General features: G+C 41.8%; 1 protein-coding gene across 1 annotated transcript; it reads left to right on the top strand.

Annotated features, from left to right (window-relative positions):
• Nucleotides 1–681: 681 nt before the first annotated feature.
• On the top strand, nucleotides 682–15,081 carry LOC306914749 (synaptic vesicular amine transporter-like; the record flags this gene model as incomplete). Its single annotated transcript, XM_079491935.1, has 9 exons — nucleotides 682–1,003; nucleotides 3,843–4,074; nucleotides 8,688–8,746; nucleotides 8,860–8,943; nucleotides 9,971–10,063; nucleotides 10,780–10,869; nucleotides 11,664–11,707; nucleotides 13,964–14,027; nucleotides 15,047–15,081. 9 exons carry the CDS (start codon nucleotides 682–684, stop codon nucleotides 15,079–15,081), a joined length of 1,023 nt encoding a protein of 340 aa, XP_079348061.1.
• Between the last annotated feature and the right edge of the window lie 9,005 nt (nucleotides 15,082–24,086).

Here is a 24,086-nt window from a genome sequence, read left to right as displayed (position 1 = left end):
TCCATTGGCTTACATTGGCTTTCAAAGTTTTCAGGATTGGCCCGTTTTGAACAAAAAGCCTCAAATCATGAACGTAGCGTCAATTTTCACAGACTTTCCTACTAGGCTGAGGAATATATCGCACCCTTTTCACATTGGCCTGTTATAGCGCCACCAACAGGTGGATTTTTGCAAAACACATTTTTGGAACAAAATGCCTCAAATCATCCAATTGCCATCCAAGGCATAAGAACAAATGTCACCTTTTCACATTGGCCTATTATTGACCTGCCCTGGTGGAGACCTGTGCCGCGAGGGGCACTTTTTATAGTTGATTGATTGAAAATGTTCAAGTATGTAGAATGGGTAGGCTATACATTTAAACGAAAGTAGCCTACAGGTCCATAGCCTTATAAGGACTTATCATTAAGGAGACGTCCTAAAGGCTACAGTCTAGCTAAGGTAAATAAAAAAACTGCTACGAGGGTAAAACCAGAAAAGGCACTAAGGCTTGTTTACATAGCCTGTCATGTTAATTTGAGGCTTCCATTGTTGTTATAAACTACTGTAGGCTAATATACCGGTATGCAACCTCTTACAGTTACTGGCCCATCCACTCTCCTCTCTGCAGGCGCACAACACGCACCTGTATTTCCCAGCTGAGCGATTATATATTTCGCTCGCTCCATTGAGGATTGGAATATGGGCAGATTAAAAACACTCAGAGAATTTAACTTGCTGACTTGGCTCAGAGAAGAGAGGCAGTCGAGGAAACTCACTTTGTTCATCGTCTTCATCGCCCTGCTCCTGGACAATATGCTTCTGTCAGTAGTCGGTAGGTGCAACAACTCCTCATTCACACGGTCACTCACACCTCAACTCCTCATTCACACGGTCACTCACACCTCAACTCCTCATTCACACGGTCACTCACACCTCAACTCCTCATTCACACGGTCACTCACACCTCAACTCCTCATTCACACGGTCACTCACACCTGTTACCATGTTTCTAAGAGCCCAGGTAGGTGCAACAACTCCTCATTCACACGGTCACTCACACCTGTTACCATGTTTCTAAGAGCCCAGGTAGGTGCAACAACTCCTCATTCACACGGTCACTCACACCTCATTCACACGGTCACTCACACCTGTTACCATGTTTCTTCTGTCAGTAGTCGGTAGGTGCAACAACTCCTCATTCACACGGTCACTCACACCTCATTCACACGGTCACTCACACCTGTTACCATGTTTCTTCTGTCAGTAGTCGGTAGGTGCAACAACTCCTCATTCACACGGTCACTCACACCTGGTGCAACAACTCCTCATTCACACGGTCACTCACACCTGGTGCAACAACTCCTCATTCACACGGTCACTCACACCTGGTGCAACAACTCCTCATTCACACGGTCACTCACACCTGTTACCATGTTTCTTCTGTCAGTAGTCGGTAGGTGCAACAACTCCTCATTCACACGGTCACTCACACCTGTTACCATGTTTCTTCTGTCAGTAGTCGGTAGGTGCAACAACTCCTCATTCACACGGTCACTCACACCTGTTACCATGTTTCAACTCCTCATTCACACGGTCACTCACATCTGTTACCATGTTTCTAAGAGCCCAGGTAGGTGCAACAACTCCTCATTCAAACGGTCACTCACACCTGTTACCATGTTTCTAAAGGCCTATTCATAGTCTGGTTTTTCGGTGGTGAGGTGACCACCGCTCCGGTGGTGAGGTGACCACCGGAGCTGAAATAACGTTGAGCGGTGAGTAAAAACAGAGAGAAGGGCTGGAGCGGTGTCGGTGGTTTGCTCTTCACCGCGGCTCGTGACGTCATGTTGTAGTTTGGTGGTCACCTAACCACCGTAAATCCAGACTATGTATGAGCCTTAAGAGACCAGCACTTGTTCCAGTATTAGGCCTACATAAACGGCAGACAAGGTATGATGTTCTAATATTTGTCAAATTAAACAGAGACGTGCCTGTCATGATGATTGCAGGCAAGATCAAGAGATAGGCTAAATCAAGAGCGGTCTGGCAAACAGGTTGCCAATTTAGCAACATATTCACCGTAAAATTGCGTCCAGCCTATGATTTCTCTCTCAGTGCACTAGGGTGATCTTTCCAAGGCCATGACAAAAAAAAGATGATTTTTTTTTTTTTTAAAGATGTAGGCTATTTCCCAAATTGTCATCCTGCCTAGCCGTTGTTCAGTGACATGACGATGTTTCACATCCTGCCATTTATTTTAAGTAGCTTTGGCCTAATACTAAACAGTGTCTAATACTGATCGTTAACAAAGATTGTTAAATGTTCAAAGTTTATCCATCTTTGGAAAAGGTATTGCCAGGTTCTAGGTTCAACTGTATTAATTGACTACTAGTCCCGTGGTGGGACTTTCGTTCAACTTTGACCCCTCTATCACAGGAATTATTTTTTGGGCATAGTGATATGGACACATGTGTGATAGAGGGGTCAAAAATGAACGAAAGTTGCACTAATATTTCACTTTTACTGCGTGGCCCCCTGCACCCCACAAAATGACCGGAATTACTTAATTCATATTTCACTAAAACCAGAGCAGAACTCCCACCACGGGACTCAGGCAATCAATTAATACATGCAGTTGCAACCACTATATTAATGGCAAGTATTTCATACAGCTTACGTTAAAAAATCTGAACTATCCCTTTAAAAGGCTAAAAACGAAGCAAAGATAACATTAAAATGAAAAGGCACAAAAGGCAATTGGAATTAGGTGGTGAATGAAAGCCTGAAAGGGTGGGTTTTGATGGAGGTTTTGAACGGGGCAAGGGTGGGCGGCTTTGATGTGAGCTGGGAGTGAGTTCCAAAGAGAACTTTAGCTGCACTGCACCCCAGGTTTGTTTCTTTGTGTTTGGCTATAATCTCCAACAATACTGAGTAAAACCACTCGAGTAGTTTATCTCAGTGGTTTTCAACCATTTTCATAGCAAGGCCCATTATTTATTTGGCATTATGAGCCACACTCAAAACTTTGAATATTTTACCGTTGGATAAGATTCCATGCTGTATTGATGTGGCTACATTCTCTAATTGTCTCAAACCTCTTGCAAATTAAGTAATGCAGAAATGTAACTATTGAGAGTTGTCTATTATTGGACCCTATTGGACCCTATTGGCAGGGGCGGATTAACCCCCACGAGGGCCCCTGGGCCGGTCATTTTTGCAGGGCCCCCATAGCGCACGTGCACGCGACAATATTGTGTTTTTCCGTGTTTTTATCTTTTTTACCTAAATTTAACAAAATCAATGGCAAATGAAGGGCCCCAGGAGCCATTTTCAGGGCGTCAAACCTAGTACCGCACGGTCCAATTTCCGCAAAGGCCCCCACTGGCCCCACTGGCCCAATGGCTAATTTGTCCATGCCTATTGGACCCGTCCATTTGGTTTCATTTTACACTCTCAAGAGTTAAAGATTGAATAAAGGTCCAGTTGGTTACCAACTCCCCATCATTTAGCTGGGGACCACCTGGAGCCCCCCCAAGGTAGCCTGGCGCAGCCACACTTCACCCGCCCCTATTGCATATGCATATGCCCCGACCCCACGTAGCCCAGCGCAGTGGTATATTAGTATCGCAACGCAAGGCTACCCCCATGGACCACTGGTGGTCCCCGGACCACTGGTTGAAAACTACTGGTTTATCTCAATGACAATTATTAGTCCTAAATGTGATGTTGTTTTGGCTCCTTAATCAAACTCTGAATGCATAATAATGACATGTTGGATACCTTTCTACTTGTACCAGTGACAATCAGCCAGAGGTCCTGTCACATTTCACTCAGTCTTCCTGTGTCTTTTGCCCCACCAGTACCCATCATCCCAGTCTACCTGGCCACATTGAATCAGCCGGTGACTCAAGTGCACAACAACACCCTCCTCAACGCAACAACAGTCAGACCGACAGCACCTCTGGGGCCTCAGAACAACTCCTGTCTCAAATCAAGCCATAGCAATGACAATGTCAAAATTGGACTACTGTTCGCCTCCAAGGCCACCGTACAACTGATAATCAATCCGTTCATTGGACCACTCACAGACAGGTGGGTGACTGGTGTGGCTGGGTTCCCATGACTGTTGTGTTTATCAACCCATTCTTAATTTGGATAAATACACTTCAGGGAGTAAGGTGTTGTAAGGTGTTGCAAGTGACGGTTCATATTAAGGATAACAGGATAAACAGGATTCATCATGTACTGTACTTCAGTGACATATTTGCACACTATTAGTGTGCAAATTATGTCAGAGTTCAACTGAGTGTACAAACGTTTTATGAATTAATGTACCTCATGTCTGCATGAGTCAATGTGTGTGCATGCGTCTGTGTGTGAATGAATGAATGAATGAATGAATGAAGTGAATGCAATATTTATCTTTGTGTCATGCCACTTTGGCCCATCCCATATGGGATTATATGACACATTTAACAAAATACATTGAAAACAACTGACATTACAGTCCTCCCTGTTCATATTCCATAATGCATTATTAAATACATGAATACATATTTGTACAGTATTTGAACAAAAATGAAAACAAAATGAAAACAAATAAAACCAGGCCATTTTACATGTAAATGGCCCTCCTCCTCATTGACCAGGCCTTTTCAAGGAATGAGGCAAATGAAAAAGTGTACTTTTGAAATAGGAGTTTCAATTTCTCGAAGTCCTCCAACCATATAAATGCGTGATTTGGATCTATCTTATTAAAAAGTCTCTCCCTAATAGAGTTGTAGAATGGACAATACAAAACAAAATGCATTTCATATTCAATTTCCTTTAGATCACACAGACTACATCATCTATCCTCCTCCACCGTGCCTACATATCTGCCTGTCTCAATATGCAGACCAAGTATGCCAGCTCTAATTTGGGCACATAAGGATCGTTTCTTTTTGGACAGATTATACAGTATACGTAGTTTTCTGTATCATAGACATGTTTTATCTCACAGTATGTGCAGAGCTTTGGTTTACACCATATCCAGTGCCCATCTATCCTTTACATTTAAAAAAAATAATTTATTTTATTACCTTAAAGGGCCACTTCACCTCTGGAAGAAAATCCAGTCACTCTGCACTGCAGACACCATGATAGTACACAAACAATCTGAGGAATGCAGCGGTGGGGGTGGCCTGGGGTTGTACAGTAGGTGGAACGGAGTAGAGACTAGGTACAACCCTCGGGGCTGTCTTCAGGTGTTTAGGAGGTTAGACTGTAGTCCGGAGGGGAGGGGCCATCATCACCATTACGTAGAGAACGTAAATTCCTAACCAGGATATCTGAAAACAGAGATTGCACACAGAAAAACCCAGGATAAGTGTTTCTAGTGTCCTAAACATCATTAAAATAAGACCAGGTTGTGTCAGGGGTGAAGTGGCCCTTTAACCTCTACTTGTTCTTTGTTATGATAATGGTCTTCATAACCAGCTCTCGAAAGAATATCATACATGTCCGTATAGCCCATGCGCCCTTGATCAAAATATCCCACTCAAGGATCTTTCTTACAATTCTATTAAATTAGAGTTCAACCCCAGTATTCTGTTCCACAGACATGTGCACACTCCACCGTACCTCATTGGGTTCCCACCCCTTATTTCTCTGGATAGCCAGGGTTGGCGTGAATTTGTGTACCCCTAGGAAGTATCACATTGCTCTATTATGCACAGTCTCACTTTTAGGGTAATGTTTAAATCCCCACACTCCTGCTACATCATCCAACACTGGACATACACAAGCCTGGTATAGTTTGGAGTAGGTAGAGAAACCAATATCCCTCAGGTTCTTGGTTTTAGCTATGACCCCCCCCCCCCCTAGTGCTCTATTTGCTGATTCCATCAATACAGTTGTTCCTTTTCATGAAATGCATATGCTCATCTAAATAAAAGCCCAGATATTTATAGCATTGTTTATAATTTAGCTTTGAGGCTCCAAAATGGAATTGAAAGTCACTAGTGCGCATGGCTGGGGTTTTAAAATGCATGATTTCAGTTTTCTTTTCATTTATCAAAAGTGTCCATTTTTTTACACATTATTTTTTTTTACACATTATGTTATAATTTAGCTATTGAAAAATAGCAGATCTACAAGCTCATAGCGCGCCACCGAGTGGCGCGCTACGAGCTTGTAGGTCTGCTATTTTTTTTAAATCGTGAAAATATTTATTTCAGAAAACTGGAGGATTTAGAAGAATGTTTTTAAATTTTGAGGTCAGGCCTAAATGGTTTAAGCGGTTTGATTTGATTTGGCCAACTCATCAATAAATACAGCAAACAGAGTAGGGGACAAAGCGTCGCCCTGCTTCACCCCTGACGGAGTGGGAAACCAGTTGGTACAAGCATCATTTACCTTTACACAAGCTTGTGGTGCACTGAACAATGACATAACTGCTTGATAAAACTTTCCATCCACCCCAGTTTTAATCAGTCTATAGATAAACATGTCTCTATTAACAAAATCAAAAGCTTTCTGGAAATCAATAAAAACGCGTATGTTGATTTGTTTACCTTCAATCTATATCTTACTATGGTACATACAGTACTGTATAAATGTGATCTATACAAGCCCTGGCTCTACGGAAGCCATTCTGCTCCTCTACTAGAAGATGTTCTTTCTCTAGAAATTCCATCAATCTCTCATTAAGTAAAGATGAGTACACTACAGTTTATAAACTGTGCTCATCAAACTAATGCCCCTATAATTAAGGGGAATTCATTCAATTCAGTCATTTTTTTGTGACTTTGGCATGGGGCTTATGATGGACTTAAACCATACTGATGGTATTTTACTCTCTTATCAGATTTCCCCTTTCTCCCCATACTTCCATTGGAATTTGCTTTTTATGTTTTGGTCCTAACTTATTCATTTCGCTCCAAAAATGCTGAGAGCTTGATGATTGGATTTCTTCTAGATGCAATAGTTGACCACTTTGATATCTCTGTGTGTCAAAGTGTGTGTGTGTGTGTGTGTGTGTGTGTGTGTGTGTGTGTGTGTGTGCGTGCGTGCGTGCGTGCGTGTGTGCGTGCATGCGTCTGTTTGTGTGCGTGTGTGTCTTTGCATGTATACATACACGCTTATACTTTCATAGTTTCATGAGGTATTGAATATTCGCAATTACCTTCAACATTATTAATAGGAGTATATAAACAAGTAAGACGCGCAAACGCGGGAAGCGAACGCAGCTCGTAAATTGCAATAACAACAATTAGAATAAATTACGTACTTTTTAAGGTTTTTTTTAAGTTAAGTTTTTTTAAATTAAATGTTTTTTCAAGTTTTTTTTAGTGTGTGTATGTGTGCGTGCGTGCGTGTTTCTTTTTTAGGTTATTTTTTTTTTAAGTTTTTTGTTTAAGTTTTTTTTTAAGTTAAGTTTTTTTTTAAGTTAAGTTTTTTGTGTGTGCGTTTTTCCTTTTTAAGTTTTTTTTTTAAGTTCAGTTTTTTTTTAAGTTCAGTTTTTTTTGAAGTTAAGTTTTTTGTGTGTGCGTTTTTCCTTTTTACGTTTTTTTTTTAAGTTAAGTTTTTTTTTAAGTTAAGTTTTTTTTTAAGTTAAGTTTTTTGTGTGTGTGCGTTTTTCCTTTTTAATTTTTTTTTTAAGTTAAGTTTTTTAAGTTAAGTTTTTTTTTAAGTTAAGTTTTTTGTGTGTGTGCGTTTTTCCTTTTTAAGTTTTTTTTTTAAGTTACGTTTTTTTTTAAGTTAAGTTTTTTTTTAAGTTAAGTTTTTTTTTAAGTTAAGTTTTTTTTTAAGTTAAGTTTTTTTTTAAGTTAAGTTAGATACAGCTGCGCCCTCTGGTGGTGGGCGGGTGGTGTTACAGCGTGACACACACACAGACACACACACAGACGTGATCTGCTGGGTCTCATAGTAAATGCTCACTGCGTTCGCAATCAATGCATGTAAACACTGGGACTTTGACGTACATACACTTCTATAGCACGGGTTCCCAAGGGGTACTTGAGGGAGTTCCAGGGGGTACCCAGCTCAATTTGAGATATAAGGAACCAAATGGACCCTTATGGATCTGTAACTCAGAGTGTACAAATGGAACCAAATGGACCCGCCATTTGGTTCCATTTGTACACTCTCAGAGTTAAATTAACAGTGGTTTTACAATATAAATTGGGGTACCAGAGATAGAAATGCCATTAAATCGGGGGTCCGTAGCATAATGCGTGTGAATTTGGGGGTCCATGAAATGAATATGTTTTGGAATCACTGCTAGAGCCGTAAAAATCCTCCCTTATCGGGGCATATGGGGGGGGGGTCCGTGGCCTAATAAATGTCGATTTGGGGGTCCTTGACATGAAAAAGTTTGGGAACCACTAGCCAAAACCAGGAAATCACCCTAGGAGGAGGTAAAAAGGGGGAAAAACATATACAGTGAGGGGAAAAAGGGGTGTGTGGGTGCATGGGTTACCAATCATTATAAATGCTATGACCAAAAACAAGCGCAGATATTCTGGCAGTCCCTGTGCCAAGTTTCAAACCAAAATGGTAAAGGTCCCAGATCTTTTGTTTAATGAAATTGAGGAGAATGATTTGTCATATTTAAATATACCTTTATGTGCGCTGCTTTTCTCCCAACTATGCAATTTACTAAATGAAAATGGTTATGTCCATACAGCACTAAATTTATGAATGATCTGTCTCTGTCCTTCCAGATTAGGGTACCAGATCCCTTTATTTATTGGCTTTTGTATAATGTTCCTCTCAACCATCAGTAAGTTACAGCCTACCCTCAAACCTAAACTCACCTAAACACAAAAATTGTTATTTCATAATTGACATTCCCACTTCTTTGTCTGAATTTCAAATTTTCTTGCTGTCCTCAAGTGTTCGCCTTCTCATCGAGCTACGCTATGATGTTTGTGGCCAGAGCTATCCAAGGTTTGGGTTCTTCCTGCTCTTCTGTGGCTGGTAAGAGTTTGGTTTGTTTCTTTTATTGTCATGTTTCCATGCATGTGATATCCAGTATGCATACTCGAGAAGCAACAAAGTTGCCAAAGAAATTGTCTTTTTCAGAAAAAAACTCAAAGGGATATTTCACTTTAAAAAAAACCTTTGGTATAATGTTATCGTCTACTCAGGCTTATGTGAATTGTGAACACCCCAGACAGTTTTTAAGTTGCTTGATTCAGTATTTAAATAATATATTTGATATTCATTTTAACTGCCCCGCCCCCTTCCTATACAAACCCAACTTCAAACTCCATTTTAACCATAGATTCATCGAAACCCCCCGTCCTTTTTTTCTGGTGTCTGATATTGTCCTAATATGTGAGGTGCCCGTGTTTCTTCATTTACCGTTTTTATTTATTTGTAATAGTTCTTTTGGATTTTTTTGTCTACTGCGGGCTAGCCTTTCCAGAAAAGAATTAATGAAAACCATAATAAAAACATATTAGGACAATATCAGTCACCAGAAAGAAGGACAGGTGTTTTCGATGAATCTAACGTGGTTAAAATGGAGTTTAGAGTTACAATTGGGGCGGGGCAGCTAAAATGAATTACTAATTACTGAATTGAGCAACTTAAAACCTGTCTGGGGTGTTCAGATAAGCCTGAGTAGATGATAAAATGAGGTTTTTTTAAGTGAAATATTCATCCCTTTAAATATAAACAGGTTCTGTATGTTAATATGTAGTCATTTGCTGCCTTTGACGAATATTCCGTCATTTCAAATCCAACTGTTGTCTGCTTTTGACGGAATTCTCCGTCAATTAATGTACTTTGTTTGGTTGCTAGGCAAAACAATAAACATAAACATCGTGAGCTATACTGCCAACACAAGCCATTTCTTACAATGGAGGTCTGCGACTCTGCGAGCGAGGAACCTGGATGTGAAAACATGGTAATCTTCCCTATTCTGGCTGCAGGCGCAGCTAACTACCCTCTATCGCCACCCGGTGGCAGTTAACTTGTTAATGCTTTGACTGTGATGCAGGGATGGGACTGGTGGCCAGTGTGTACACAGATGAGGATGAGAGAGGACATGCCATTGGGATCGCCTTGTCAGGCCTGGCATTGGGAGTGCTAGGTGGGTAGAATACAACAAAATGGACACTTAGGCCTCATTCACGCGTGATTATGAATCCCACCAACGTTCTAGGGTAGACCCGCCTCACCATGTGTCTGATTGGCTCCCGGGAAGGCATAGTTTTACTGAGGTTAGGCCGTTCGGGTTAGGTTTAGGGGGGTGCATACTTAGTTTAGACTATAGTCATTGGTTAGACATGGGTTAAGGTTAGGTTTAGGTGTGCTGCCCCGTGGGAGGTTAGGTTTAGGTTAGGTTGTAGTTGTAGGACTAATGACTGGTCGCAAAAACGAGAACTGTCAATCACAACGACTACTGGCCAATCACAGCAGGGCTGTGGTGGGATACATAATAACGCCTCATTCACATATAAGACACACGCAAGAAACACTTGTCTTCTGTGTGTCGCACGGCTCGCAATGCATTTCCAATGGGAGTCACGTGGTTTGATGACGCAACCTTTTTGCATGGCTGTCTTCTGCCCTCCTCCTCCCCATGCAACAAGGTTGTGTCATCAAACCACGTGAATCCCATTGGAAATACATTGCGAGCCGTGCGACACACAGAAGACAAGACAAGTCTTTTATGTGTGTGCGTGCGTGCGTGCGTGCGTGCGTGCGTGCGTGCACAGTACAGTGCACTTTAAAAAGCCATTGATTGCACATTGATTGTAGGCCTACATTTGACCATTTAACTCTATCATTGACTGTTCCCCACAGTTGGCCCACCATTGGGTAGTGTGATGTATGAACTTGTGGGGAGGACCGCACCATTCCTCATCCTGGCAGCTCTGGCAGTGTTTGATGGAGGTAGAGTTACATTCTTTAAAGCAGTATTGCTGTTGAGGAAAAAACTAATCATTGAAATGACAGCACTCGTGGCTCAGGCACATAAAGACCGCAGTGTACGTGGGAGGTGCGGGTCAAGAATGTGCGATCCCTTCTTCCGAAGGTTTATCTTATGTATGTATATATATATATATATATATATATATATATATATATCACACACACACACACACACACACACACACACACACACACACACACACACACACACACACACACACACACACAGTATATCTCTTCTGTCGGGAGAAACCACCTTAATCCAAAATGTGAATGTTTTAGGAAATGGAAAGTCCAATGGAGTTGAGAGGTTTTGTCGGAACTCGCTTTTTAATACTTTTCATTGGTTCAATATATTGTTTTAACGAACCCATTTTGACCTGAGATCAGATTCTATAAATGTCTTCTACATCCTGACAGTTTTCTGAAAAAGCTATGTTTCTATGTCAGTCGTTTCAAAAATAGCAAACCTACAAGCTCGTAGCGTGCCACTCGGTGGCGCGCTATGAGCTTGTAGATCTGCTATTTTTCAATAGCTAAAGCATAACATAATGCTAACACCAAAAGGGGTTCCCGCCCAAAATGGGTTAACCAACACACAGACGTATAGACGGTCTTCAATAGCATTGATTTATGCAAAAAATGAGTTAGTTGGTTTCCTCCCGACAGCAATGACATAAACACGGTATTCTGTGTATATATGCTGAATTGAATTGTGTAATATAGACTTATTCAAAATGATTCTGTCCACACAGCTCTCCAGCTCTTTGCCCTTCTACTGAACAAGAGGAAGCCAGAGGCAAGTTTGTAGATGTCCTATTGTGCTCAGAATAGGGACAGTAGGGTTAAAGGAGAATTCCATGCTAGAAGGCTTTTTTTTTTTTTTTTTACCTTTCTTACCTTTCTTTGTAGTCGTTACGTCCCCACCAAAAAGGTCCAGGTGTTTCTTTTGTGCAAAAACTCCTGAAATTGGCTATTTCCCCTACCATAAGACCTCCATGAGTTGCATTGAATTTAATGGGGCTTTAATGGGGCTATGGGGTGTTGTGCTAATTCGCTTATTTCCATCAAAATAAGTACTAAAGTGTGCCGCTTGGGATATTATTTACATTATGAAGAGAGGATATATACAAAAAAATAATAATTTTGAGCGATGGAAATAAGCGAATTAGCACAACACCCTGGGACTTTTTTGAGTCTATTGATAGATAGGTAGTAAATCGACAGAAAGCGGGGAGAAACACACAGCAGGAGGACACACAGCAAAGTTCGTCGGGATCGGGACTTGAACCCACAACACACTGCAATGCTGGATTACCAGCATATAGGTGCCACAACCAAGACCCACCCACCTCAGACATCAGCAACATTATGAAAATTACAAATATATAGTTGTCTGGGTGAAAAATCACCCAGGTTTGCTGTTCTAGGGTTAAAATAATTCGAATTTTACTGGTGATTTTGGTAACAACATAATCCCCTCCAGTTGTTGCAATTGGACAGTTCTCCCTTCTTTGGTATTTTAACGATGAGGCCTGTTTTCCAGGAGAGTGGTGTTCCTTCTGAAGTCCAGACATCTCCAAGAACCTCAGTAAGGATGGTTAAGTTAGGTGTTCCTCTACTTTCAGAACTTCAGTAAGGATGGTTAAGTTAGGTGTTTCTTCTGAAGTCCAGACATCTCCAAGAACCTCAGTAAGGATGGTTAAGTTAGGTGTTCCTCTACTTTCAGAACTTCACTAAGGATGGTTAAGTTAGGTGTTTCTTCTGAAGTCCAGACATCTCCAAGAACCTCAGTAAGGATGGTTAAGTTAGGTGTTCCTCTACTTTCAGAACTTCAGTAAGGATGGTTAAGTTAGGTGTTCCTCTACTTTCAGAACTTCAGTAAGGATGGTTAAGTTAGGTGTTCCTCTACTTTCAGAACTTCAGTAAGGATGGTTAAGTTAGGTGTTCCTCTACTTCAGTAAGGATGGTTAAGTTAGGTGTTCCTCTACTTCAGTAAGGATGGTTAAGTTAGGTGTTCCTCTACTTCAGTAAGGATGGTTAAGTTAGGTGTTCCTCTACTTCAGTAAGGATGGTTAAGTTAGGTGTTCCTCTACTTCAGTAAGGATGGTTAAGTTAGGTGTTCCTCTACTTCAGTAAGGATGGTTAAGTTAGGTGTTCCTCTACTTGAGTAAGGATGGTTAAGTTAGGTGTTCCTCTACTTTCAGCATTTCCGGATGGACCTGATGTACAGTATCTATGCCTGGTGCCTTTCCACTTTGCAATGCCTTCATACCTTCTCTTCCTTACCTCCTCAATGCCTTCATACCTTCTCTTCCCTACCTCCTCAATGCCTTCATACCTTCTCTTCCTTACCTCCTCAATGCCTTCATACCTTCTCTTCCTTACCTCCTCAATGCCTTCATACCTTCTCTTCCTTACCTCCTCAATGCCTTCATACCTTCTCTTCCTTACCTCCTCAATGCCTTCATACCTTCTCTTCCTTACCTCCTCAATGCCTTCATACCTTCTCTTCCTTACCTCCTCAATGCCTTCATACCTTCTCTTCCTTACCTCCTTGATGCCTTCATACCTTCTCTTCCTTACCTCCTCAATGCCTTCATACCTTCTCTTCCTTACCTCCTTGATGCCTTCATACCTTCTCTTCCTTACCTCCTCAACATTTGCCTTCATACCTTCTCTTCCTTACCTCCTCAACATTTGATGGCTTGGTTTCTATGTCCGACATTTCTATCGCTGGTTTCTGACTTAGTTGTCAAAATCTTCTTTTTCTTCTTTTTTGTCTTCCATGTCTCCTCTGATATCCATGAGGCTTCATTTAGTTTCCTTCCAGGGCCTAACATGATATTGTAGATAGATAAATAACCTATCTAGGTTATTTATGTCTACACCTATAAGAGATTAGATAGAGGGAACACAATTAGGGTGCCTGCATGGGACACCGGTCTGTGATATATTATTTAATGAGAGGAAAGTCAAATCTAGAATGATCTTCTTGATCAAATTCAATCAGATTCTACCAATTTAAATGTATTGCGTTTGTTTCTCTGTACAGAGCCAGAAAGAGGGGACACCACTGTTAACACTTTTGAAGGATCCATATATTCTAGTTGCAGCTGGTAAGAAACTAATGAAACTGAATCTAAAGCTACATTGACATCGACATTCACTCACATCCAGTTCACTGTGGGTGTTTTGTCTGCAGTGAGCCAAGACATGGCAAGACAAATAAGCCTATGATTGATTTGCTGGGCTTTAGGTGCGTCAGCACAGGGCACCAACCTTGGGGTAGCCTGGGCACCATTTCATTTAGGTATATGATCCTGTCGGGAGCGGATGATAGTTGACAGGCAGGAACAACAGGCGGCAACTTCATTTTCCCTCAAAAAGATTTTTCTCAATAAAAGCTACAGGCTACGAGAGCTTTTATTGTTTGAGGGAAAAGGAAGTTGCCGCCTGTTGTTCCTGCCTGTCGCCTACAAAACAATACTACAACATGACGTAACGATATCATCCGATCCCGACAGGATCATAGACTTTTGAAACAGAGACCAGGCTTTCTTCTGAGGTGGTGGAAAGCCTGGTGAGGCGAGGTTAACCTTGGGGTAGGGAGAAAGTGGAAGAAGACTGAACTACAACATGTTCCCATGTTCCCATGTTCCCAGTGTGGATAAAATTCACATCGCAAAATGAATATGACGGCACGTGAGCCTGGGCCCATTGGTCAGGTAGGCCTACAGAAACAGACCGGGACCGCGACCTGGTCGGGTCCCGACTAGCCTCGTTCACACTCTTACTCCAACAGATGTTGATTGTCCATAAATTTAACATTTCTTTCTTCTTCTGGACTATTTTCTTTCACATCAGGACAGTAATGATCATTACAAATAATGCACCTACAGTATCTCCCAGACTCTCTCCCCAGTCAGAGTTCAGTTTGAATTCATGTAGAATTGTGCAGGATTTGCATGCATTTGAGAGAGCTTCATTTAATGTTATTTTAAAAAGAAGAATCCACTCTCACACTTATGCCAATGTGCCTGTGATCACCCTTCACTGTGCCAATGTTGGCACCCGTGCCTAAGGTTGCCTACCCCTGCTCTACAGCGTAGGTCTTGCCCAGCGTGGGTCCCGACAGGCTTGCAGGGCTCCAATGGATACGTGGATGGATGAGACTGCATGAGAGAAAGAGAAATGGGAGGTGGGTGGGAGGTTGTAAAGCACAAAAGTACTAAAACAGAGAATATACTTTACCAAGCGTCGACACGTCCTCTTTCTCTTCACCAGGTTCACTTTGTTTTGCAAACATGCCCATTGCCATGATGGAAACCACCTTACCGATGTGGATGATGGAGACCATGAGCAGCAGAAAGTGGCAGCTGGGTATTTATGCATATATGCTGAAACACATATAAAATGTATTATCCTTTAACCATTTAAATGTATTTTTTTGACTGGAGTGCCCCAGGGCTCTATACTAGGCCCCATCCTGTTTCGCTCTACACTATAATGGCATATTCACCGGAAAAAGGAGATCTACAAGCTTGGGGCACTGGTGAGCTTGTAGATCTGGTGAGCTGGGACACTGGTGAGCTTGTAGATCTGGTGAGCTTGGGGCACTGGTGAGCTTGTAGATCTGGTGAGCTTGTAGATCTGGTGAGCTTGTAGATCTGGTGAGCTTGGTGCACTGGTGAGCTGGGGCACTGGTGAGCTTGTAGATCTGGTGAGCTTGGGGCACTGGTGAGCTTGTAGCTCTGGTGAGCTTGGGGCACTGGTGAGCTTGTAGATCTGGTGAGCTGGGACACTGGTGAGCTTGGGGCACTGGTGAGCTTGGGGCACTGGTGAGCTTGTAGATCTGGTGAGCTTGGGGCACTGGTGAGCTTGTAGATCTGGTGAGCTGGGACACTGGTGAGCTTGTAGATCTGGTGAGCTGGGACACTGGTGAGCTTGTAGATCTGGTGAGCTTGGGGCACTGGTGAGCTTGTAGATCTGGTGAGCTTGTAGATCTGGTGAGCTTGTAGATCTGGTGAGCTTGGGGCACTGGTGAGCTTGTAGATCTGGTGAGCTTGGGACACTGGTGAGCTTGTACACTGGTGAGCTTGTAGATCGGCAACTTTCATCCAATATTTGCCACAGAATCACCTCCCCGCACACACGCACGCACGTAGGCACGCAGGCACGCACGCAGGCACGCACGCAGGCACACACACATACACATACACATACTGTATACACATGTTGTATACTTAAGCAATATTACACGAGAGGGGGTGGTTTAACGTCACTACTGCACGCCTGCCATGCTGCAGGAACGAGCCGAAAGCTGAGAGTTCCGAAAGCAACGCAGAAGTATATATAATATACTATACTATACTTTTGAGAAGCTTCTGATGGCCATTTGTCATCCTAATCTAAACGTCATTTTTACCCATTTGTTTTGCTATTATTTTGCATGGCAGATAATTGCCTTATATACTGTAGATTAGAATCTACAGTACAGACCCCGATCCTGTACTAATCATTCTGGGTTTGTCAGACTCCATGCCTATGTTGACGAGAGCACAGAAACAACTCTTCTCATATGGTCTGATTACAGCAAAAACAACGAATTTTGACGCACTGGAAAAAGGAGGCGGCTCCTGCATTTAAGCATTGGCTAAATTAAATGACTAGTACGCTTCATCTTGAGAGAATAAGGTATTTCCTGAGAAACAGGGAGAGACAATTTGATAAGGTTTGGCTGCCCCTTGTCCATTACTTGAGTAGAAACAATTAACAGACAGGATACCACTGATGGTTGACTGTACGCCATTTTCTTTTCAGATGTTTTCCATTTTTCAAATTACTATTTTATTCTATAGTATGCGGTGTCACTGAGCAGTATGGGTGGGAGGGTTGAGGGTTTTCTTTCTCTTTTTTGTCCTTGTATTTTTTCTTTCATTTTTTGTTTTCTATAAAAGAAAAATGTAATTCATATCACAATGTTTAATCTACAACAATTTATAATCTGTTCTCAATAAAAACCTATTTGACAAAAAAAATTATCTACAGTACAAACTCACAATGCGTGACGCTGCGGCGCATTGTGAGATTGTAGTTCTGCTAGTTTTGGTGCACAACACTGGCGCGCAACTAGGCAACCCCATTCCTCCAATCTTCTCTTAATAACAAGCATTTCTCCTAATTGTGAGGACGACAAAATGTCAAATTCCACCATACTTGTGGGGACATTTAGCCCTCACAAGTGTAGTGTAATAATACAATTATACACACACACACGCACATGCATGCACAGCACAGCATAAACACACACACGCTTCAATCAGCATAAACACACACACACTTCAATCACACAGTCCCGCTGTCTTGCTGTGTTTGTCTCACAGGTGTTGTCTTCTTGCCTGCATCCGTCTCCTACTTCATTGGAACATACATCTTTGGCTCATTGGCACACAAGATAGGGAGGTACGGAGGGATATTACTCTCCCCCCCCCCCTTGAACCAATCTCCTTAGCTCCTCTATCTTCTCTCTCTCTCTCTCCCTCTCCCTCTCTCTCTCTCTCTCTCTCTGTCTCTCTCTCTCTCTTTCTGTCTCTCTCTGTCTCTCTCTCTCTCTCTCTCTCTCTCTCTGTGTCTCTCTCTCTCTCTCTCTCTCTCTCTCTCTCTCTGTGTCTCTCTCTCTCTCTGTCTCTCTCTATCTCTCTCTCTCTCTCTCTCTCTCTCTCTGTCTCTGTCTCTGTCTCTGTCTCTGTCTCTGTCTCTGTCTCTGTCTCTGTCTCTGTCTCTGTCTCTCTCTCTCTCTCTCTCTGTGTCTCTCTCTCTGTCTCTCTCTCTCTCTCTCTCTCTCTCTGGTTCTGCTGCTTCTAAGGAGTTCTAAATTAGTTTAGACTTGTTCTTTGTGTTATATTTCATTCTCAATGACTGAATTTTTTTCAGGAATACAATTCCTAGAATGATTAAGACAACATATAAAATTCCCAAACTAGCCTAGGCTAATACAGAGTCCACAGCATGAATTTGCTTTCTCTTGAGGGCTTAATTCCTATTAAGGCAGCCCCCCCCCCCCACTCTTCTCTCTCTCTCTCTCTCTCTCTCTCTCTCTCTCTCTCTCTCTCTCTCTCTCTCTCTCTCTCTCTCTCTCTCTCTCTCTCTCTCCCAGGTGGCGGTGTGCTGTGATGGGGATGCTGTTGGAAGGGCTGAGCATAATCTGTGTGAGTATGATTAAAGGACCACTTCACCACTTTTCAACCTATCTTCATATAATAGGTCCTCACTAATAATCATGAAAAAATGGCACGATTTTTTTCTACTCAGTCTGTGTCTCATAGGAGGGCTGTGGGCAGTTTAGAAACTGCTAGAAATTAGGCAGATTTTTTTACAAAGATATTTAGACTTTCATTATCGTGAGAGCGATGGCTTCCATTTTCACATTGCAACTTTTCAGGACTAGAAAGCCTGCAATTTCTATTAGCTTGTATTCCCCATCGATGATGTCACTGGAAGACGGTTTCTGAACTGCCCAGTGCCCACAGCCCTCCTATGAGACACAGACCGAGTAGAAAAAAATTGCACCATTTTTTCATGATTATTAGTGAGGACCTATTATATGAAGATAGGTTGAAAAGTGGTGAAGTGGTCCTTTAAGACTTCAAGGGAAAAGGCTCGCTCAACTCGAGGGCAGTCTGGAGAATATGTGCCATTTGTATTTGTGGCAAGACTACCAGATTTGACAATGGATTTTTACCATTTAAAGCAACCGCAACCACAACCATTCCTCCATATATAATTTTCTGCTTACTGTATGTTAATTCTGGGTGCCTGCCATGCAATGGCAGAAACACAGGTTGAAATCTAAAACGCATACTTAATAATTATTATAATCAATACGCGAAACTTCGACGTCTACGGCCGGCCGCACGGTTTGCCAAAGCCCCGCAATATATACATCAAAACGTGCGGCTCGGCCGGGAATGGTGTGCTTGTGCTTTTCTTTCCGATTCGTGTTACCGTGCCGACGTAATTCGCAATAAACGACGCGAAAATGCCCCATTCAAAGTCGATGGGGAGACGCGGGTAAAAACAGAAAACGACACGTTACTTTGGAGCCACATTGCTCTGGCATACTGGTACGTAGAAACACGATTTAAACGTCAAACAGCACACGAGGCCATCGACTTTGTGGTTGTTCAGACGGAATTCGAATACGTTGCACGGTTTGCCCGCTATCGCAGTTCAAAGTGTGTGTGGTCTGAGCAATATTCTCGACTCAGAGTGTCGCACGCCCAGAGAGAGAGCGGATCAGAGTGAGAAGCCAATGTGAAGACTATACCGAAATTCTCCGAACAAATCGTCCTCACGGCCAAAATATTCACTTTACACGCATGGGTTTCGGTAGTTTTGTAGCCCCACTCGTCCTCTTTCACCCAATGTCACAACCATAGCCCAGATACATACAGTACGTGAACTACAGCCCTGAAAGCGACAGGTGTACCATCATAATGTGTCATAAACTCCATGTTAAATACCTGAATGAGTCAGCAATTTTTTCATCACAAGCACAATTCTTAACTCGCTCTTATAACCACGTTTTTTATCGTACCAATACCACGATCGCACACGGCGTACCTCAATGCATCGGGTCACTCACGGTGAAAACAAAAATCGCATTCGACTTTTACTTTTTGCGATAGAGCAATTTGTTCGGACATACGTTCTCTCATAGAGAGTCAGTGGGCTTTTAACTTGCAATACTGTTTGCATTTGCATAGACTAGCCCAGGTGAAAATGATACTTTGTTAATGATTCAAGGTCACCTGACCAACTCTCACACGCGCGCACACACGCACATGCACGCACATGCACACATGTGCACACACACACACATTGAAAGTCAATAGAGAAATTCGGGGAAACACGTAACTCTGTCATTTCTCAACCGTTTCGGACGTGGGGCGGCTCGCCAGAACCGGGCCGCCCCCCTGAGCGAAACCAAATGGACCCCTTAGCATGTTAGCATTAGCATGTTAGCATTAGCATGTTAGCATGTTAGCATTAGCATGTTAGCATTAGCATGTTAGCATTAGCATGTTAGCATTAGCATGTTAGCATTAGCATGTTAGCATGTTAGCATTAGCATGTTAGCATTAGCATGTTAGCATTAGCATGTTAGCATGTTAGCATTAGCATGTTAACATGTTAGCATTAGCATGTTAGCATGCTAGCATGTTAGCATGCTAGCATGCTAGCATGTTAACATATTAGCATTAGCATGTTAGCATTAGCATGTTAGCATTAGCATATTAGCATGTTAGCATTAGCATGTTAGCATTAGCATGTTAGCATGTTCGCATTAGCATGTTAGCATTAGCATGTTAGCATTAGCATGTTAGCATGTTAGCATTAGCATGTTAGCATTAGCATGTTAGCATGTTAGCATGTTAGCATTAGCATATTAGCATGTTAGCATTAGCATGTTAGCATTAGCATGTTAGCATTAGCATGTTAGCATGTTAGCATTAGCATGTTAGCATGTTAGCATTAGCATGTTAGCATTAGCATGTTAGCATGCTAGCATGCTAACATGTTAACATATTAGCATTAGCATGTTAGCATTAGCATGTTAGCATTAGCATATTAGCATGTTCGCATTAGCATGTTAGCATTAGCATGTTAGCATGTTAGCATTAGCATGTTAGCATTAGCATGTTAGTATTAGCATGATAGCATGTTAGCATTAGAATGTTGGTGGCAACGTAATGTGCAATAAAGATGATTATAATAATAACTAGAAACAAATTTCAGGAAATTTGACTGGGTGCCTGCAGCTCGCCAAGTCTGTGCAGCATTTGAGCCACGGACCACCATTTGATGACATTTAGCCTCTCAGACCCTGTAAGGGTCCATTTGGTTGACTTTCAATGGGGTATTTTGTCTAAGTTTATTGCACATTACGTTGCCACCAACATTCTAATGCTAACATGCTAACATGCTAATACTAACATGCTAATGCTAACATGCTAATGCTAACATGCTAACATGCTAAAATGCTAATGCTAACATGCTAATGCTAACATGCTAACATGCTAATATGCTAATGCTAACATGCTGAGGCTAACATGCTAACATGCTAATGCTAACATGCTAATGCTAACATGCTAATGCTAACATGCTAATGCTAACATGCTAACATGCTAATGCTAACATGCTAACATGCTAATGCTAACATGCTAATGCTAACATGCTAAGGGGTCCATTTGGTTTCGCTCAGGGGGGCGGCCCGGTTCTGGCGAGCCGCCCCGCGTCCGAAACGGTTGAGAAATGACAGTTACGTGTTTCCCCGAATTTCTCTATTGACTTTCAATGTGTGTGTGTGCGTGCACATGTGTGCATGTGCGTGCGTGCGCGCGTGTGTGAGAGTTGGTCAGGTGACCTTGAATCATTAACAAAGTATCATTTTCACCTGGGCTAGTCTATGCAAACGCAAACAGTATTGAAAGTTCAAATCCCACTGACTGTCAATGACAGAGCGTATGTCCGAACAAATTGCTCTATCGCAAAAAGTAAAAGTCGAATGCGATTTTTGTTTTCGCCGTGAGTGACGTGAGGCATTGAGGTACGCCGTGTGCGATCGTGGTATTGGTACGATAAAAAACGTGGTTATAAGAGCGAGTTAAGAATTGTGCTTGTGATGAAAAAATTGCTGACTCATTCAGGTATTTAACATGGAGTTTATGACACATTATGATGGTACACCTGTCACTTTCAGGGCTGTAGTTCACGTACTGTATGTATCTGGGCTATGGTTGTGACATTGGGTGAAAGAGGACGAGTGTGGCTACAAAATTACCGAAACCCATGCGTGTAAAGTGAATATTTTGGCCGTGACGACGATTTGTTCGGAGAATTTCGGTACAGGCTTCACAGTGGCTTCTCACTCTAACCCCGCTCTCTCTCTGGGCGTGCGACACTCTGAGTCGAGATTATTGCTCAGACCACACACACTTTGAACTGCGATAGCGGGCAAACCGTGCAACGTATTCGAATTCCGTCTGAACTACCACAAAGTCGATGGCCTTGTGTGCTGTTTGACGTTCAAATCGTGTTTCTACGTACCAGTATGCCAGAGCAATGTGGCTACAAAGTAACGTGTCGTTTTCTGTTTTTCCACGCGTTTCCCCATCGACTTTGAATGGGGCATTTTTCGCGTAGTTTATTGCGAATTACGTCGGCACGGTAACACGAATCGGAAAGAAAAGCACAAGCACACCATTCCCGGCCGAGCCGCACGTTTTGATGTATATATTGCGGGGCTTTGGTAAACCGTGCGGCCGGCCATATACGTCGAAGTTCGGAACATGTATTATTCTGGGTGCCTGCCATGCAATGGCAGAAACACAGGTTGAAATCTAAAACGCATACTTAACTAGAAACAAATTTCAGGAAATTTGACTGGGTGCCTGCAGATCGCCAAGTCTGTGCAGCATTTGAGCCACGGACCACCATTTGATGACATTTAGCCTCTCAGACCCTGTAAGGGTCCATTTGGTTGACTTTCAATGGGGTATTTTGTCTAAGTTTACGTTGCCACCAACATTCTAATACTAACATGCTAATGCTAACATGTTAATGCTAAATGCTAACATGCTAAAATTCTAATGCTAACATGCTAATGCTAACATGCTAATATGCTAATATGCTAATGCTAACATGCTAACATGCTAATGCTAACATGCTAACATGCTAATGCTAACATGCTAACATGCTAATGCTAACATGCTAATGCTAACATGCTAACATGCTAATGCTAACATGCTAATGCTAACATGCTAATGCTAACATGCTAACATGCTAATGCTAACATGCTAATATGCTAACATGCTAATGCTAACATGCTAATATGCTAATGCTAACATGCTAATATGCTAACATGCTAATGCTAACATGCTAATATGCTAATGCTAACATGCTAAGGCTAACATGCTAATGCTAACATGCTAACATGCTAATGCTAACATGCTAACATGCTAATGCTAACATGCTAATGCTAACATGTTAACATGTTAGTGATAACATGTTAGTGCTAACATGTTAATGCTAACATGCTAATGCTAACATGCTAATGCTAACATGCTAATGCTAACATGCGAATGCTAACATGCTAACATGCTAATGCTAACATGCTAATATGCTAACATGCTAATGCTAACATGCTAATATACTAATGCTAACATGCTAACATGCTAATGCTAACATGCTAACATGCTAATGCTAACATGCTAACATGCTAATGCTAACATGCTAACATGCTAACATGCTAACATGCTAATGCTAACATGCTAATGCTAACATGCTAATGCTAACATGCTAACATGCTAACATGCTAATGCTAACATGCTAACATGCTAATGCTAACATGCTAACATGCTAACATGCTAATGCTAACATGCTAATGCTAACATGTTAACATGTTAATGCTAACATGCTAATATACTAACATGCTAATGCTAACATGCTAATATGCTAATGCTAACATGCTAACATGCTAATGCTAACATGCTAATGCTAACATGCTAACATGCTAATGCTAACATGCTAACATGCTAATGCTAACATGCTAACATGCTAACATGCTAATGCTAACATGCTAACATGCTAATGCTAACATGCTAATGCTAACATGCTAATGCTAACATGCTAACATGCTAATGCTAACATGCTAACATGCTAATGCTAACATGCTAACATGCTAACATGCTAATGCTAACATGCTAATATGTTAACATGCTAATGCTAACATGCTAATATGCTAACATGCTAATGCTAACATGCTAATATGCTAATGCTAACATGCTAACATGCTAATGCTAACATGCTAATGCTAACATGCTAACATGCTAATGCTAACATGCTAACATGCTAATGCTAACATGCTAACATGCTAACATGCTAATGCTAACATGCTAATGCTAACATGCTAATGCTAACATGCTAATGCTAACATGCTAACATGCTAATGCTAACATGCTAACATGCTAATGCTAACATGCTAACATGCTAACATGCTAACATGCTAATGCTAACATGCTAATATGCTAACATGCTAATGCTAACATGCTAATATGCTAATGCTAACATGCTAAGGCTAACATGCTAACATGCTAATGCTAACATGCTAACAT

This window comes from Electrona antarctica, assembly GCF_951216825.1.
Source record: "Electrona antarctica genome assembly, chromosome: 2".
Classification (NCBI taxonomy): Eukaryota; Metazoa; Chordata; class Actinopteri; order Myctophiformes; family Myctophidae; genus Electrona; species Electrona antarctica.
Note: the sequence above shows the minus strand (reverse complement) of the source record. Positions and strands in the feature narration are given on the sequence as shown.